The 16,392-nt window shown below is 35.6% G+C and overlaps 1 protein-coding gene across 5 annotated transcripts in view; it reads right to left on the bottom strand.

Moving 5' to 3' along the window:
- LOC143230682 (protein YIPF4-like) overlaps window positions 1–10,558 on the bottom strand; it is a 61,515-nt gene extending 50,957 nt beyond the window's left edge. Inside the window, exons 1-3 of one of the 5 annotated variants that reach the window (XM_076464651.1) lie at window positions 10,395–10,555; window positions 4,511–4,628; window positions 1,073–1,260 (exon numbers count right to left, since the gene is read on the bottom strand). In XM_076464651.1, coding sequence (XP_076320766.1) covers window positions 1,073–1,260; window positions 4,511–4,533 — 211 coding nt within the window. In that variant the 5' untranslated portion in view covers window positions 4,534–4,628; window positions 10,395–10,555. Of the gene's footprint in view, window positions 1–1,072; window positions 1,343–3,694; window positions 3,730–4,510; window positions 4,629–10,394 lie in introns of those variants that run through there. The other 4 variants (XM_076464650.1, XM_076464649.1, XM_076464653.1 and 1 more) reach the window with 4 other exon arrangements.
- Between the last annotated feature and the right edge of the window lie 5,834 nt (window positions 10,559–16,392).

Raw genomic sequence — 16,392 nt, 5'->3', positions numbered from 1 at the left:
TTGTGATGATATATAAACCTTGTATTGCTCAGTGCTGATTAGACCTGAAGAATGTAGGCCAATGTTCTGTCAAAACATGTAGTATGTTCCACCATCAATAAAATTTTTCTTTATGCTTATAAATCATTGTTGGCCTACCTATTATTATGTCTACATATACACTGAAAAATCCATTTGCTTCAGTACAAGTGATACAGCATTGCTTCAATATTTTGAATGACTTTTTTATCACTATGCTAAGATCCTATTATCCAATCAAATAATGAGTGTTCCCATCCACATAAAATGTGTGATCCAAATTATGATAAGTTCTTTACTTTCCACTCATCAAATATCATTTATCTACAACAGACCAGTTAAACCAAGTCTTTCTGTAATACATCATCCTCACCATTCTCAATACAACTATGAATATCTTACAGTTTAATGGCATCTGTATTCTTTACTACATAACTAACCTCTGAGGCAATACATCAGAAATACAGGTAGTCTGACAATCAGTGTTAATAATAGCATTGTCCCTTCTCTCATCCAACACCCTAGTATTTCCACAACCTCTATTATTGTGATTTTCTTAGCTTGTCTTTTGTATGACACTTTATCCAAATAGTTTTGTAAATACAAGTTCATTGCATTCTTGTCCTCTCCTTTCAAAGAAGTATCATCCTTAAGAAGGTAAACAATTCAAGAGTAGCATTAGTAACTTACCAATCCTTAGGCACCTGCCCATTCTTTATTCACCTATAAAAAATGAAAGAGCGAGAATTGTATTTTTTTCTCTCTTTGACTTCCTTTAAATCCCTGGGTAAAAAGCACCTTGTCTGTTCCCGATGCTTCACTTTTAATCTCTCAATCATTCTCCTTACTACCAAAAAATTAATAACTACATGGTTCTGGTCAATTTCAATATTTCCCATAGAATGTTCAAGGAGCCCCAAAGAACATTTTAAGATATAATTAGAATAGCTACATGGTAATACATTAATATTTTGTAAAATATACATAAAGTGCAGTGTTGTGAATTTTAATACATTAAATAAATAAAAAAGAACATTAATGGTAATACACTTACCTGCTGCACTAGAGGTTGAAGAAACAAAGCTGAAGTCCTCAAAGTTTGAGGGCATGTTAGTTTCTGATTGAATATTTTGTGGAGTTGTCAAACCACTTGAAAAATCTTCACTGCATGTGTAAGTTTCCACACCCTCCATTCCAATTTTAATGTAAGATGATGATGTGTGTGAGCCTGAAGAGTCAGAACTATGGCCATTTTCAAAGTTTCGAGAAAGATGTAAGCCATGATGTAATCCTGGAGTGTTATTCATTTTCAAGAAGTAAATATCTGCATGATAAAATGTTTACCCAACCTTTCAGTCAATCACAAATTCAAAGAAATAGTGATAGCTCAAAATACAAAATCTGAAATGATACATTTACTTCAAACACATTCATAAACAAATACAGAATAATATTTAACTCTTGAAATGAAAAACTGCATGAAAAAACTGCAAGATATAAATTATCACTAATTATTATTTAAAGTTTTACTTGAATTTAGTATAATAACTGAAAGAATACTCATAAAGCTCTTTTTCATTCAAATCTCCCAATCCTGTTGAATCAACAACATCAAAAGGCAATATATTCCAAAGGCAGCCCAACCTGTGCTTTTATAATGAAGTTTCAAGCTGACTGAACTTCTATTCTTGAAATTATTTTTAGTAATCAAATAAACTTTTGTGATTCTAAAAATTCTGCAGAAATGGCTTCTATAAGGGTAATAACTTCCTAATTCCCTTAAACTTTGTTTTTTGCATTTGTCTTTGTCTTGAATTACACTGTGTAACAAATTTTTACTTTTTCTTGTTTCTGGGCAGAAAGTGTTATTTCCAAATTGCTTGTGCCTAAAGTATATGGAAAAGACCTATTTTTCTCTTCAAACTTTGCTTTTGTGACCCGGGTAATAAAATTTTCAAATTTCATTTTCCAGAACATTCCAGGTAGATTCAGTGCTGAGTAGCTGATAAAGAATTTTCTTGAACCCTTTAAAATTTTCTTGAACTTTCCATTGTTATATGTATACATTACACACACGGGCTCACCACTCACCACTTCAGTTTAATTCTAGCTGCCTAAGTAACTGCATAGACCTACATATGTGGCTAATTTATCAAGACAAGAGTGAAAACGTACTCTGTGACAACACCTGCTAAAATGTGTGAAGCCTACAGGACATATTTCCACATGCTTGTCGGGTATCAAGACAAACCCTGGGCACCTCATTTTACCTGTGAGCACTGCAAATAAATGCTAAAAGGTGAGGCAAACAACTTTTGCTTGCTTGAATAGTAAGATTTCATATTATACAAATTTTAGACCTTTTAAAATTTAAATATCTTTCAGTCCACCTCACCTTTGCTAGAAGCCTTAAAGTATAATAAGTATGGCTGAGAGGTTGTTGAAAACTTCAAAATGGTGGCATTCCTGATGGAACTCCAAGGTCGCTTTACCAAGTTTCCTTGTTATCTTTGCCTTTGGGACAACAGGGACACCACAGCACACTACAACAGGAAGCACTGACCACAACGAACTGAGTTCTCTGTAGGGAGGCACATGTCAAGTGTGAGTCACTAGTGGACCTCCAGAAGGTGTTATTCCTACCATTGCATATAAAATTGGGTCTTAGGAAACAATTTGTCACAGCTATTGATAATGAGTATGCAGCTTTCCAGTACCTTCAAGACTTCTCCCTAAGCTGTATGAGGCAAAGGTCAAAGCTGGTGTCTTTGTTGGACCACAAAGAAAGAAGATCCTGGAGTGCACAGAATTTCCCAAGATACTCAGTAGGAAGGAAAAAAAAATCTTGGGGCAGCTTTGTTGCAGTGGTTCAGGACTTCTTGGGCAAACACAAAGCCAAAAATTATGTGGAACTGGTTGAGACTCTGGTGCAGAACTACGGCAAAATAGGCTGCAGGATGTTCCTGAAATTCCACATCCTTGATGCTCATCTTGATAAGTGGGAACATAGGAGCATACTCAGAGAAGCAAGGCGAGCACTTCCACCAAGATATACTGGACTTTGAATGCTGCTACCAGAGAGCACATAATGAAAACATGATGAGATACTATATCTGGGGGCTGATACGTGAGTGATTTACATTGCAGTCACAAATCTTAAAAAACTACTCACTTCTACATTTTTGTTCATTTTTGTATAACTTTAGTATAAATACCTGTAAATCTTGATTCATATATTGTTTTATTCAAATTCTAAGTAAATTTGCATGTTTTTACATAGAAAATAGGTTAATTTCTAAATTTCATTATCCAGGTCACAAAAGCAAAGTTTGAAGAGAGAAATGACCACTTTCTGTACTTTTACAACATAAACAATTGAGAAATAACACATATCATCCAGGAACAAAATTTGTGTTGCATAGTGTTATTGATGAGGTGTGTTATAACCCAGATAAAGCAGTGAATTCAATAACAGGTTGGATATCATATTTATTTTTAATACCTTAACTGATAATCAATAATACTAACTTCATTAATTATGCATGCATTAAACATTTCAATGCTACTATCTGGATTAAATAGCCTTTTTGGCCCAGCATGGCCAGGTGGGTTAAGGCATTCGACTCGTAATCTGAAGGTCACAAGTTTGAATCCTGATTGCACCAAACATGCTCACCCTTTCAGCCATTGGGGCATTATAATGTTATAGTCAGTCCCATTATTCGATGGTAAAAAAGTAGCCCAAGAGTTGGCAGTGGGTAGTGATGACTAGCTGTCTTCTCTTTAGTCTTACACTGCAAAATTAGGGACAGCTAACCCTCATGTAGTCTTGTGCAAAATTCAAAAACGAAAAGTCTTTTCATACAAGATACATATGATAACATATTTCACATCAAGATAAAATGCATTTCACTTTTCCATTACATGCAAATAATTAATTTTCAATATCAAGTAATTGTAATGTTGGTCTACCCTGTTCATAGCTTAAGATACTGTTACTCCTGTGATTTACTTCCACAAGCCATCTAACTTCTGACAGTTTTTAAATATGAACCAATGGTGTCATCTCTTAAAATTCATTCTAATATTAAAACAAGTAGTTTGAAAATTTTATCACATGTCAAGACACACATTATCTCCTTTTCGTTTTTCAAATATATTCCATAACATCAAACTTGTATTGATAGGTAATGCTTTAAAAGTAGGAAGATAGTTTAGTTGGTGAGAGTTGGTTGGTTGGTTTGGTGTTTTATGGGGCAGAGCAACTAGACTATCTGCACCAAATATTTGGCAAAAAGTTAAATTAAAGTAAAATTACTAAAATTCATAAAATAAAATTAAGGTAAAACAAAACAAAGTTTAATTTTTGAATTAAAAACATAAATACATTAAATCTCATTTTTACATCTAGTCTACAGCAGTAAGAAAAAAACTACAGTAACACAAGTTGTAAAGGACTATCTGTAGCATAACTGTAATTATCATAACTCACCAGGTAAGTTCAAAAACCAGCATTAGTCACCTGAAGTTGACCTTTTCAGCCTTGGTTTTGAGTTATTTGATGTTATGACCATTTTCTAATTTCCAATCGAACTAGATATACTTTGATTCTTAAAAGGGAATCACATTAAAAAAAGTCTAATGTATAAATTAAAAAGATTAAAAAATAAATAGTATTAAAAAGATTAATGGTCTTTAAAAAATTAAAAACATTTCTAAGGTGGGCAGTGTCACCATTGCCAATAACACTGTCTAGCGTTACAGATAACCTTGGGGCAGAACATGTTTAGAATGGTGCCGTCGTTGTGAATCGTAACGATGACAACAAAGTAAACTGTGACTTATTATGATCTGAGTGTTACACAAACTACACACTGGTGCATCAGTTCCAAATAAAAGAAAATGATGAGTTAAAAAACTGTGACCAATGCGCAGTCTAGTCAGAACAACTTCCTCTTTTCGATCCTTATGGAAGCAAGACAGCCGAAGTTCAACAGAGGGTTTTACTTGGGAATGCTTGTTTTCACATTGCTCACTCCAAGTTGACTGCCAGCTGGCAAGGAGCTAAGCCTTGAATACAGGACCATAGTCCATGAATGGAACAGGCACAGTGGTGATAGTGCCAGAGCAGACACATTTAGTGGCAGTGTCAGCAAACTTGTTCCCGCGAATACCAGAAAACATGCATAGAAGTAGATGTTAAACAGAAATGCACCAGTTGGTTTTGAACATTGGAAAAACAGGGTGTAAACTAACATGAAGGGATTCCAGGGCCAGTAGAGAATAAAGCAAGTCAGTATAAATAGTGCAAGTTCAGTACTGCTTAGCTTTTATGTGATCCAGGGCAAGAGAAATGGCATACAGTTCAGCAGTGAACACAGAAGCTGTAGAGGGGATTCTGCACACAATCACTGAACCACAACAAAACATGGCAGAGCCCACACAGTCACATGGTTTCAAACCATCTGAATAAATAGGAATGGAAGGATGATTTGAGAGATGTTCAGCAAATAACAGACAATATTTCCAATTGGAAGTGTCTACTTTTCTAAAATAACTTAAAGATAGGTCACACTTGGGGACTGTAATAAGCCATGGTGAGATGGGCTGACCAGTGGATACAGCTATGTTATCCAATGACAGACCCAATTCATCCAATTACACATGGATACGAAGGCCAAAAGGAGCAATGGCAGATCATCTGTTCTGAAAAAGCACAGCCTACCGAGGAAGGAAAACACAACCCCAGGTGTGATGCTTTGACAAGGAACAAAGTTTCAAAACATATAATGAAGACAGTTGCAAATGGCATAAGTACAAAGAAAGTTCATGAGACTCTATGAATAAACTCTTAACTGAGGAAATGCAGAAAGCCCAGGTGAATAGCCAAAGTCCCTAATGATGAACAGGGTTCAGCATCTTTAAGGCCAAGGTCCTGGCAGAGCCATAGAATCAGAAGAATAGCAAGAGAAGCAGGTGATAGATGACACAGCATTTCATAGTGTACACCATCAGGTCTGACTGATGTACTGCCAGTCTGAGTTCCACAGTGTAAAGGGATGATTATAGTCATAGAGACAATCAGCTTGAAAGGAAAGAAGTGATCGCTCTGCCGGAGTCTTGATGGCTGAGAAGGTGGAAGAAGCAGCAGTAGTGCTAGATACCCAGCAAAAGCTTTTACTTAAGAGTACTGGTGATACTTCAGGTATCAGCGACTTCCTGGCCGTCAGAGAGCAAGATCAAGAGGGAGACAGAATTACATTGCCCACTGACCTTTCGGATTTTGTCCCATATGACTTTGGAACTAGCGGTAGAAGATATGCTGGTTGTGAACGTAATCCAAGATTCCTTCTTGCTTTGATATCTTTCCCACTGAGCATGCACATGGGCCTGCTAGAAAGCAATGCTGTGCGAGAGTGTGGGATACCTACAAAAAGTATCCCAGGCCTCTTTTTGAGCCTTCCATGCCATGTAGCAGGCAGGATTCCACCATGGACAAGGATATCATGGAAAACGTGTCAAGGTTTTAGAAATACATTAAGCAGCTGCCTGTATAATTTAGTCAGCTACTGCTGCCACACAGTCATCTATTGATGGCTTACAGACAATGGCAAGATCAAGTTCTGTGAGAGCAGTGAAAAAGGACCAGTTTGCTTCCACTAGCTTCCACTGGGACACATGGGTCATGCAGCATCAACCATGGCCAGTTTATCAAAATTATAGGAAAATGATTACTGCCTCCTGGATTATTGTCAACCCTTCATGAAAAGTGGGAGAATAGTGAAGGGGAGCAAACTGAAAAATTGCCAGCAGTAAAGGACTGACTTGGTGCATGAAAATAAGTATAAGAACTGCTATTGAAATGAGAAAGGTTGTGATCAGAGAGCTTATGCTCTACGGAGCAGCCCCTCCCATCAATATCAGAATTCCTCAGAGGGGATGATGTCCATTAAAGTACCTCCTAGGATTAAAAGAAAAGATGCCAAAGATTCAATGAGAACATCAAGGGAGAACAGTGATGGTATGACCCAAGAAAACACGGATAGCTTCTGCCCTACAAGGGTGTCTCGAGTGGCAGAGAGAGGGTGGGCACATGCTGATCAACCAAGAGTGTGACCCCTCCATGCACTTGGCCATCACACAGCCTGTCATTTTTGTGCAAAGAAAACTGCCAAAAGGTGACTGTATCAGCAGGTTTCAGAAATGTTTCCTGTAAGGAAAGACATACAGGATAGCAGGAAGCAATCAGTATTTTGATGTCATCCAGATTATAATGTAAACCTAGACTATTCCATTGTATCAAGGTGACCATTTTTATTTATGTCCACCCAATATTGGGTGGAGAACCCTTCTGTTTTCAACCACTTCTTTTTTCATTATTGTTTTTATTTGAGGGAGATCTGTCAACCTCCATGAATCCTGCCCTGGGGCGATTGGGCAGGTCTTTGCTGTTGGAAGAGGATCCCAGTGACCGAGAACATGAAAGAATGATCATTTTGCATCTTAGGGATGGAGAAAATGTTTCTGAGGAAATGCTCGTACCTAGAACCAAAGGAAGTGGATCTTGGGATTTGCTGGAATGTATGTTAGAGACAGAGATGGGTGTTGAAGTTGATTCATCAACGTTTTTAACCATGGAGGTCAAAAGACTTTTCATTTGGTTTGAGAACAATTCTTTTGGAGGCATAGAGAGATCCATCTGCACTACCACTGTAGTAGTGGAACAAAGTACAGCAGCACATGTCCAAGAAGAAGTGGTGGACAGCAACTTCCGAGCCTCAGAGTAAGTAATGTTCTGAATCATTTTCAAATGCTGCACCTCTTTTTCTTCTAACCATTTAGGGCAAGAACAAAAGTAGGACAGGTGAGAGCCATTGCAAATGACACAACAGGGGACCGTTTCACACTTGTAGACATCGTGGTCCTTGCCACCCCAACGAGCACATGTAAGTAACTACAACATAATGTCTTCGAATGACCAAACCACTGACACTGGAAACATCTGAGATGGCTTGGAATGTATGGCTGTACCCTGCAATTAAGATAACCTGCCTTGATGGTGGTAGGTGGATGTGGTGATGTAAATTTCAGAATGAGGACATTTTTCAACATCATAATTCCATCTTTGTGAGTGGAAATACATGTCACTGCAGAAACTCCTTGGGTGGAAAAGCCAGCAAGAATCTGTAACTCAGGGAAGTTCTTCAAATCACTCTCAACAATAACTCTTCATGATGAATTCAAAGTTGCATGGGGTGTAACCTCAACAGATATATCCCCAATCGCCTTTGAATACAAAAGGAGTTCACTGTGTTGAGATGTGGATGTTTCCACCAATATGTCACTAGAGCAAAGCTTCTTTACTGACTCTGGAGAGCCAGCAAGTCCCTTCTGAATGAAAAGGGAGATATCTGCCCTAAAGGTTTGTCTAAAACAAAATGTAGTATAAAAAAAAAAAGAGGTGCAGGTGTTACAGTTGTTGAAGATTGCTGTTCAGAATCTTCAAGACGTAGTCATTTACCTATGGATTGTTTTTCTCACCATTTTACTTAAGTTTTTATTTGTAGGATCCATGATAAAAAAAAAATATTTTGGTGCCCACTGACCCCACCCACCATGGAGTCCTAAAAGGGACCCACTACAATGCTAAACAAGGACAATGAAGCAACACCAGGTTTTTGTGAGCACTGTACCCAAACATCAGCATCAGATACAATTTCCACAACATCTGTTGAAAACATCCAACACTGGTATTTGGTTGACCCTAGCCCAAGTGGACCAGCCGACTGACCATAGGGGGCCACCCGTCTACAGGAATTCAAGGCCAAAGTGGTATGTTAGGTTTGACATGGCACAACATGCAAGTGGATATTGAGATCCCAGAGGAGGTAAAGAACCTTCCCTGGAATGTTCCCTTACCATGTACAGGAATCCACACCAAGGATAATTGGTGAGAGAAAGAACTTAGGCCAAAGACATGACATCATGCCTTCAAGCAACTTTTCCTTAAGGGTGTCAAAAGACAAACTTCACCTAAAAAATTTCTAAATTCAGAAACATCAAAAACACCATTTCTTGCATTTTCTGGCCTCTTTCTAAAAACATTGCAAACAGAAATGGTGGCATGAAAAGTAACAGATGTTTCAATTCACAAAATATATTTACATTTTTAATAAGTGTTCAAATATTTTTTGAATTTTATATATAAATATAATTACTATGATTTTGTTCCCTCCATCTCTCAGCTGATACATCTAATGTAAACAAAACTATTACACAAACTTTAAAGGTTTTCAAAAAGTGTGTGTGTGTGTGTGTGTTGCAACTTAGCCTTAATAAATAATTGCAAGTTCTTTTAAGTTAGGGCTTGGTTATATATTACTAAAAGTCAAACTAGGCCTAGCTAGTGCACTACTATTTTAGTTGCTCTTCAGCTCATTAATAAATTCTCTGTGTGTATTTCTTATGACAAAATCACATCAGGATTTGTCCACTGATTAAAACTGAACCACTAATTTTAGTGTTGTAAATCCAAAGACTTATTGCTGTCCCAGCAGAAGACTCTAAGTTATGAAACAAGCAAGATGAAAGATCTCATTTATATTCTTATTCAGTCAACTTAATGTGAAGGTTCATGAATACTTTGAAAAATCAGGATTGGTGTTTGTTTGTTTTTTAATTTTGTGCAAAGCTATTCGAGTGCTATCTTTACTAAATCAGGGTTGAATATGATAAGATGGGTGTGTGACAAATGACACACCTACAATCACAATAGATGTGAATGACTCTTGTAATCCCTCAAATATTATGTACCCAACTCTTTAGCATAAGGCTAATACCAAAATTAATACTGTAATAATAAAAAAATTACTGCATCATCATAAATGTTTTTAATACTCAATAATTAAAATTTCATCATAACTATTTGTACTGCTTCCAATATCCTGTAATTTTTAATGTTGAAAAATTAATAATAAAAAACATTATTATTATTTAATACTAGATACACCACTTTGACAATGCAACTACAAATATATATATATTATCAGGAACTTAGGCCTATTTCTTCCGAGTTGGTGCAAACCAAACAATTAAGGTTAATCCCATCACCTACACAACTAGGTACAAGTTAAAATTAGTATAATACTAACACAAGTTTTACTTTTAGTATTATATATTATTAGTGGTGTTAACTTGTGCCTAGTGCTACTGGTACTAATACTATTGCTAGTAGTTGCACTCATAGTAATTATACTAGTGTTATAATGTTTAAAATTTCAATAATAGTAAAACAACACTGTGTAATGTACATACAATCTTCATTTAAATATAAATTAAAATCGGACGTTTCTATTTCTTTTGAGAAAATCACTTGCCTTGATACAAATGATATAATCTTATAATACCAAAACTATCTTATGGCTCTTAAGACACATTTTACGATTTTATTTTACATTTTTAACTCTATCATTGCTTTTATCACAACCGTGACAAAGTCTTCACGTGTTCATTTCCTACACAACTACTAAACTTATGTGGCACATGCTGAAAATGAAAACCAGAAACAACCAGGAATGATCTAGAATAAAACAAATTTTAAAAGAAAAATCTCATTTCGGTTTTAAAGTATCATAGAAAAAAATCATTTAACTACAAACGGGTGGAAACATTTGAATTAAACTAAATATAAATATTTATTTGTTTCATAAGTATTTATGTGTCCCAAGATAGTTTTATACAATCGCCACATAAACAAATTTAGTCTACAGGTGGTAGAAAGGAAACTAACTGGTACTATTAAGTTTATTCCGTAAGGTAAAAAACAAGATAAAAACTGATTGCAATAGAGTGGAGACATAAATACTTATAACCATTAAACTGAAGCATGTTGGATAAATATTTCAATGATCAGAATTGGATACTGGAAAAGGGAAACTCTGTTTGTAGTTTATAGTGTAGTAGAAGAAAATGACATAGCCTCTAAGGAACTTAGGACCCCTTGTTATGCTCTGGAAATTAAATGCAATAACTTCAACATCAACTTGTTATTGTGATGCTTTTTGCTCCCTGCTAGTACAACGGCATGTCTACGGATTTACAACGCTAAAATCAGGAGTTCGATTCCCCTAGGTGGGCTTAGCAAACAGCCCAATGTGGCTTTGCTATAAGAAAACACATATTGTAATGCTTACTTTTTCAAACTTGACATGAATTTGAATCATCCGTAAAAGTTTGTAGTAACAAGATAGTTTATTTATTCATTTCGATTTCTCGTAAAGCAACACAAAATCTATCTGCGCACAGCTTTCCCTAATTGTGTTTGTTTTAAGCAAAAAACAAACAAAGAGCTGTCTTCCCTTTGTTCGTTGAGAGAATCGAATTCCAGATTTAACATTAAGTTTTCAAGTTTATTACTGAGTTATGGGTTCCCTACTTTTGAACTGATAAACTAGGTGTAAATCAAATAATTAACAACACCCACTTCCAACTTTTTGGTTGCTCTTGTATGATTGAATAACTGGGTTTGAAAGTCAATTTTGGAGCATACCTATGGCTCAAAATACGGAGTACGCTTTTTTGTGGCGATAGAAACGAATCATAAACCAACAGATCTACTTCCTGGCATGATATCCGCCAGGCAAATTACAGAACTAAAAAGAGTCTACTAATAATTGTTGTATAAATAAAATATTTCAAGCTAGTTTTATCCAAAGTAGAGAACTGAAATTTAGATTCATTTGAAAGATGTAAATGAAAATAACACTTTTCTCCAACATGCTAACAAATAATGACTACAAAAAACGTTCACGCCAACAGTATGTTTGTTTTAAATGCATATTCTTTTATCAATAATACATAAAATCCCTATAGAAAATAGACTTAAGCTCTGTTTACACATTTGTTTTCTTGTTTCAGATAAATGCTCAAACCTTGTTTTTATATTTCCCCCGTGAATCAGCAGTAAGTTTATGTACGTGCAATGCTAAGCTCCAGGGTCCGATTCCACTGGCCCGTCTTGAAATGAGGGATCGTGCGCGAACTGCTAACGCAAAATGGCGCCAGTATCTACGTGATTCCAGTACGTTTCGCAATTTAGCACTTGGTCAGTCAATAAGTCTGAGCGGTTCTCGAATTTCACTTCTTTTCTTCATAATTTTTTATCAATTTCACTAAAATTGATGAGAAATGTGAAAATTGAAATCTTAGTATGATTAAGACGCAATTTAAATATGGTGATGCTAATACAATTGGTAACAGTAGAAAAGCCAATTTAATCGACAGGTAAACACAATGAGTAATAATACAGTGTCAAACCACTGTTTTGTTACTTGAAAATAAGCATAATTTCAACATGTTGGTAAGAACCTTGTTCTAAACTGTTGAGGGCCCGGCATGGCCAGGTGATTAAACGCACTCGACTTATACTCTGAGGGTCGCGGGTTCGAATCTCTGTCACACCAAATATGCTCCTCCTTTCAGCTTTGGGGGCGTTATAATGTGACAGTCAATACTACTATTCGTTGGTAAAAGAGTACCCCAAGAGTTGGTGTTTGGTGGTGGTGACTAGTTGCCTTCCCTCTATTCTTACAGTGCTAAATTAGGGACGTATAGCTAGCGTATGGAAGTGTACTTTCTGAGTCTATGTACGATTCATAGTAAGGAGGAGGAATATACACCCTTGAGCAAATTAATTGAAACAAGACGGAAAATTACGATTTTCTCAAGTTTTTGCATTTTATTTCTGAGAATACAAAAATTACTCGAAAATTAATACATGATATGACCGCCTTTATTTTTCAGACGATCATTAATCCGCTTTGGCATCGAGTCCACGAGTTGACTGCAATCTTTACTAATTTTTGGATACGGTACCACATCTCAATTATGGCCTCAATTAGCTTATCGTTCGTAGTACAGTCTTTTCCCCGAAGTCTTTCTTTACAAATCGGCCAAAGATTTTCAACAGGATTTAAGTCCAGAGAGTTTTCAGGCCAGTCCACCACCTTTATTCGCGTTGTAGTCATAAAATTCTTCACAAGTTTCGATGTGTGGCACAGAGCCATATCTTGCTGAAAAATGCCAGATCCATCTGGAAATCTCTTTTTCAATTTTGGAACGACTCTTCTCTGCAGAACTTCGATGTACTGTGGTCCTCGCATCATACCTTTTACGATATGTAAGCCTCCGAAAGCGCAAGCATGTTTGGTACGGCGGGAATTCAAGCCCCGCAACCCTCAAATTACGAGTGGAGTGCCTTAACCATCTGTCCATATCAGGCCTATACCATATGTGTCACATAAAATGCCACTTCTGTGCAAATACAGCTTTGGTGTACTTAACAGGTTATTGACCATTCTAGCCATAAGTCTATTTATAAAGAGCACAAACCTTTATGACAATGATACCCTTGGTTATAGCAACAAAGTTTCTTTTTTCCTATTATTCTGTGGCATTTTCTTTGCATAGATGTGCTGCAGAGCAGTTTGGAGAATATCACATCACAGAGTATAGTTCTCTATTTCTCTCTGAATTCTGACAGAGTTCGTTTAAAAGAAGAAACAATAGATTTTAAAAAATGCATTAACAAAAATAGATAGAAACAACACAATACACCAAAATAAAGGATAATTATTTGATGAGAGTGTGTTGAGCTGGTAAGGGAAATGTGAAAGAATCTTTAACAAAAATGTCTTACTAATCCTGTGTAAACTTTCCCTGTAACCTCAAAACAAATAGAAAGCTAAATGGAAAAGACTGAAGTACAATAATCCTCCAATCCCAAAATAAAGTTAAACAAAATATTGCGAAATTTAAAATAAGGTAAAATTTCTTTTTTTTCAAAATCTATGTGAAATTTCTAACAAAGCTACAGAAATCTGTACAAAATCTGCTTAATAAAAGAAAACATGGCCTTAATTATAAACAACAGTATCATACAATCACTCAACTTGCTCACTTAGTACTCATCACACATGTGACATTTATCCATTGTGATTCAAGTGCTACGGAATTATCTAGCTCGTCGATAGAAAAGACACCCTTCTCGAAACATCACTGGTAAAGAAACAGCTATCTTCTGTCTACGAAATCACGCCTAATGGTCACTAGTAAATTTTAGATTCGTGTACAGAAGAGTTAGAAAAAAATGAATTTTAACCTAAGCGACATTTGTTTGCCTAAGGCAACTACAATGAGAAAAAAAATTATTGCATCACATACTTTTTCCAACTTTCATTAATTTTTATAGATTTTTACAAGACTGTGCATTGTAGACGTGTCAGGACTAGTGCAAAACGGTTATGGACATTGTGTGGTGTAAGCTGACTGAAATTTTACATATTTACAAAGTGCACAAGAGGACTAGTGTAGGCGAGAGTGAGTTTGTGATTTCTTAGGCGTATTAGAGTTTCTTGCAGTTCCAAGATGCTTGTTAGTTTCTTCTCTTGCAGTTTGTTACCCATTACCATTCAGCAGTTTCTGATACGGTTGAGACATGGGCTGTTGTCTGCCCAGAATAGTTTCTTAATCCTCTTCCTTTGAAGATAGTTCTTCATCCGAAGCAAGGAATAAAATCTAAGATATATTTTCAATACATATAGAGTTAATTTTCCTCTTTATTATGTGTATACTGCATAAAATATATGAATTTTACGTTTTACAAAGTACTTGCCATCATACCCATACAAGCTGAAGTTTCATTTGCCTTAGAAAATCACTTTGCTTCACATTGTTTCAGCCTAGTTGGGTCTCATCTTGTTAGTAAGGGGGTATATTTTTCTTGGTCATCTTGCTGGGAAATCAGATTAATATAAACAATATGGTGCATGTGGTGATAGCAACCCTATTTCCTTCCTTTTGAGATCTATGGACAACAGTCGACGATTCTACAGTCTCATGCATTTCAAAACACATCCATCAGCTGTTGTGAGAATTTTCAGTTGTTTTTCTATTCCTTTTCTTCCACCGCACCACACAGACAGTTTCTTTATATCTTTGCACTAAAAAGTTTACACTAGATTTGATAACTTCAATTGTGCAAACAATGTGTCTTGTCGAGAGTCCCTATTTGTTCAAAGAAACAGTGCTTTTTTCTATGGAATTAACTCACAAACTTTAACCATGGTAGTATCATATGCACATTGTAGCGGATAGACTTCTGAACTGATTTTCAGTAGAAACCTATATTTATAATTTAAAATGGCTGGTACAGAGCCGACATAGCCTATAAAGCTACTGATGTAACAATTAGACACTGTTGCGTCATCCACGAAACATGTTTACATCTACATGCATTAGGGCCTCAAATTTTCCACCATTCCAAAAAACAAACAAACAAACAGAAGTTCCGAAAAAAATACATATTAAAGGATAACTTTGTTCTGTCAAACATAGTTCAGGTACAAAATATCAAATGATGTAAGTAATTATTCATGTATTCATTTCTGTAAGGCTATTATTTTCATGATACGTTTGATTTTATGAAATATCGAAAAAGTAAAATATTCTTCCTTTCCCAAAAATTGCAAAATTATGGTGTGCAATTGATGTTATGGTTTCATTTAACTTTCTGGTGTCTTCCAAAATAGCTAGCATGGTTATTTTACAGATTTCTAACTACGGTTTTCTGACGTTTTAGTATATAGCTTCTCCTTCAGTATACTAAATGATTCTTTATTTAGTTTCGTTGGCTGGTCAAGGTACTATCCACAGGAGTAACTTGTCCTAAGCCTGGAGATTTGGGAGACACAAAAACTTTGATTGCTTGGAATAACCTAATGCACTGTATGTACAAAATCCGCTAGCTCACTAGGAACACCTCATTCGTGTCAGTAAGTATGCCTACATGGGTATGCATCTGCAAAGTTTACCAAAGATGGGTCTTTTAAATCTGTATTGCACCGTTACGGAAGGAATTTTGTTTTTTTTCCCTCTTAGAAAAATAAGGTAATATTTTGATAAGATAGTGAACCTAAATTACTAGGTCTGTATGATGTGTTCCAAAGAAAATTCAAATGTTAATACACTGTACTAGTGATATAAATTATTATATTTAAGGTACACAAACTTTTAATTTGCCCTACAGTAATACTGTAAAATATGAAAATTATTATAATTTATAATGACATAAATTATTATATTTAAGGTACACAAACTTTTAATTTGCCCTACAGTAATACTGTAAAATATGAAAATTATTATAATTTATAATGACATAAATTATTATATTTAAGGTACACAAACTTTTAATTTGCCCTATAGTAATACTGTAAAATATGAAATAATGTTATTATGTACTGATATTGGACGTGTCTAATACCATTTGAACAGAATGCTTATAATGTACAACCCGGAACATTCACCACTGTCACGAAA

Source organism: Tachypleus tridentatus, chromosome 10, assembly GCF_004210375.1.
Source record: "Tachypleus tridentatus isolate NWPU-2018 chromosome 10, ASM421037v1, whole genome shotgun sequence".
Lineage (NCBI taxonomy): Eukaryota > Metazoa > Arthropoda > Merostomata > Xiphosura > Limulidae > Tachypleus > Tachypleus tridentatus.
The sequence above is the reverse complement of the archived record's forward strand: the minus strand, read 5'-3'. Positions and strand labels throughout refer to the sequence as shown.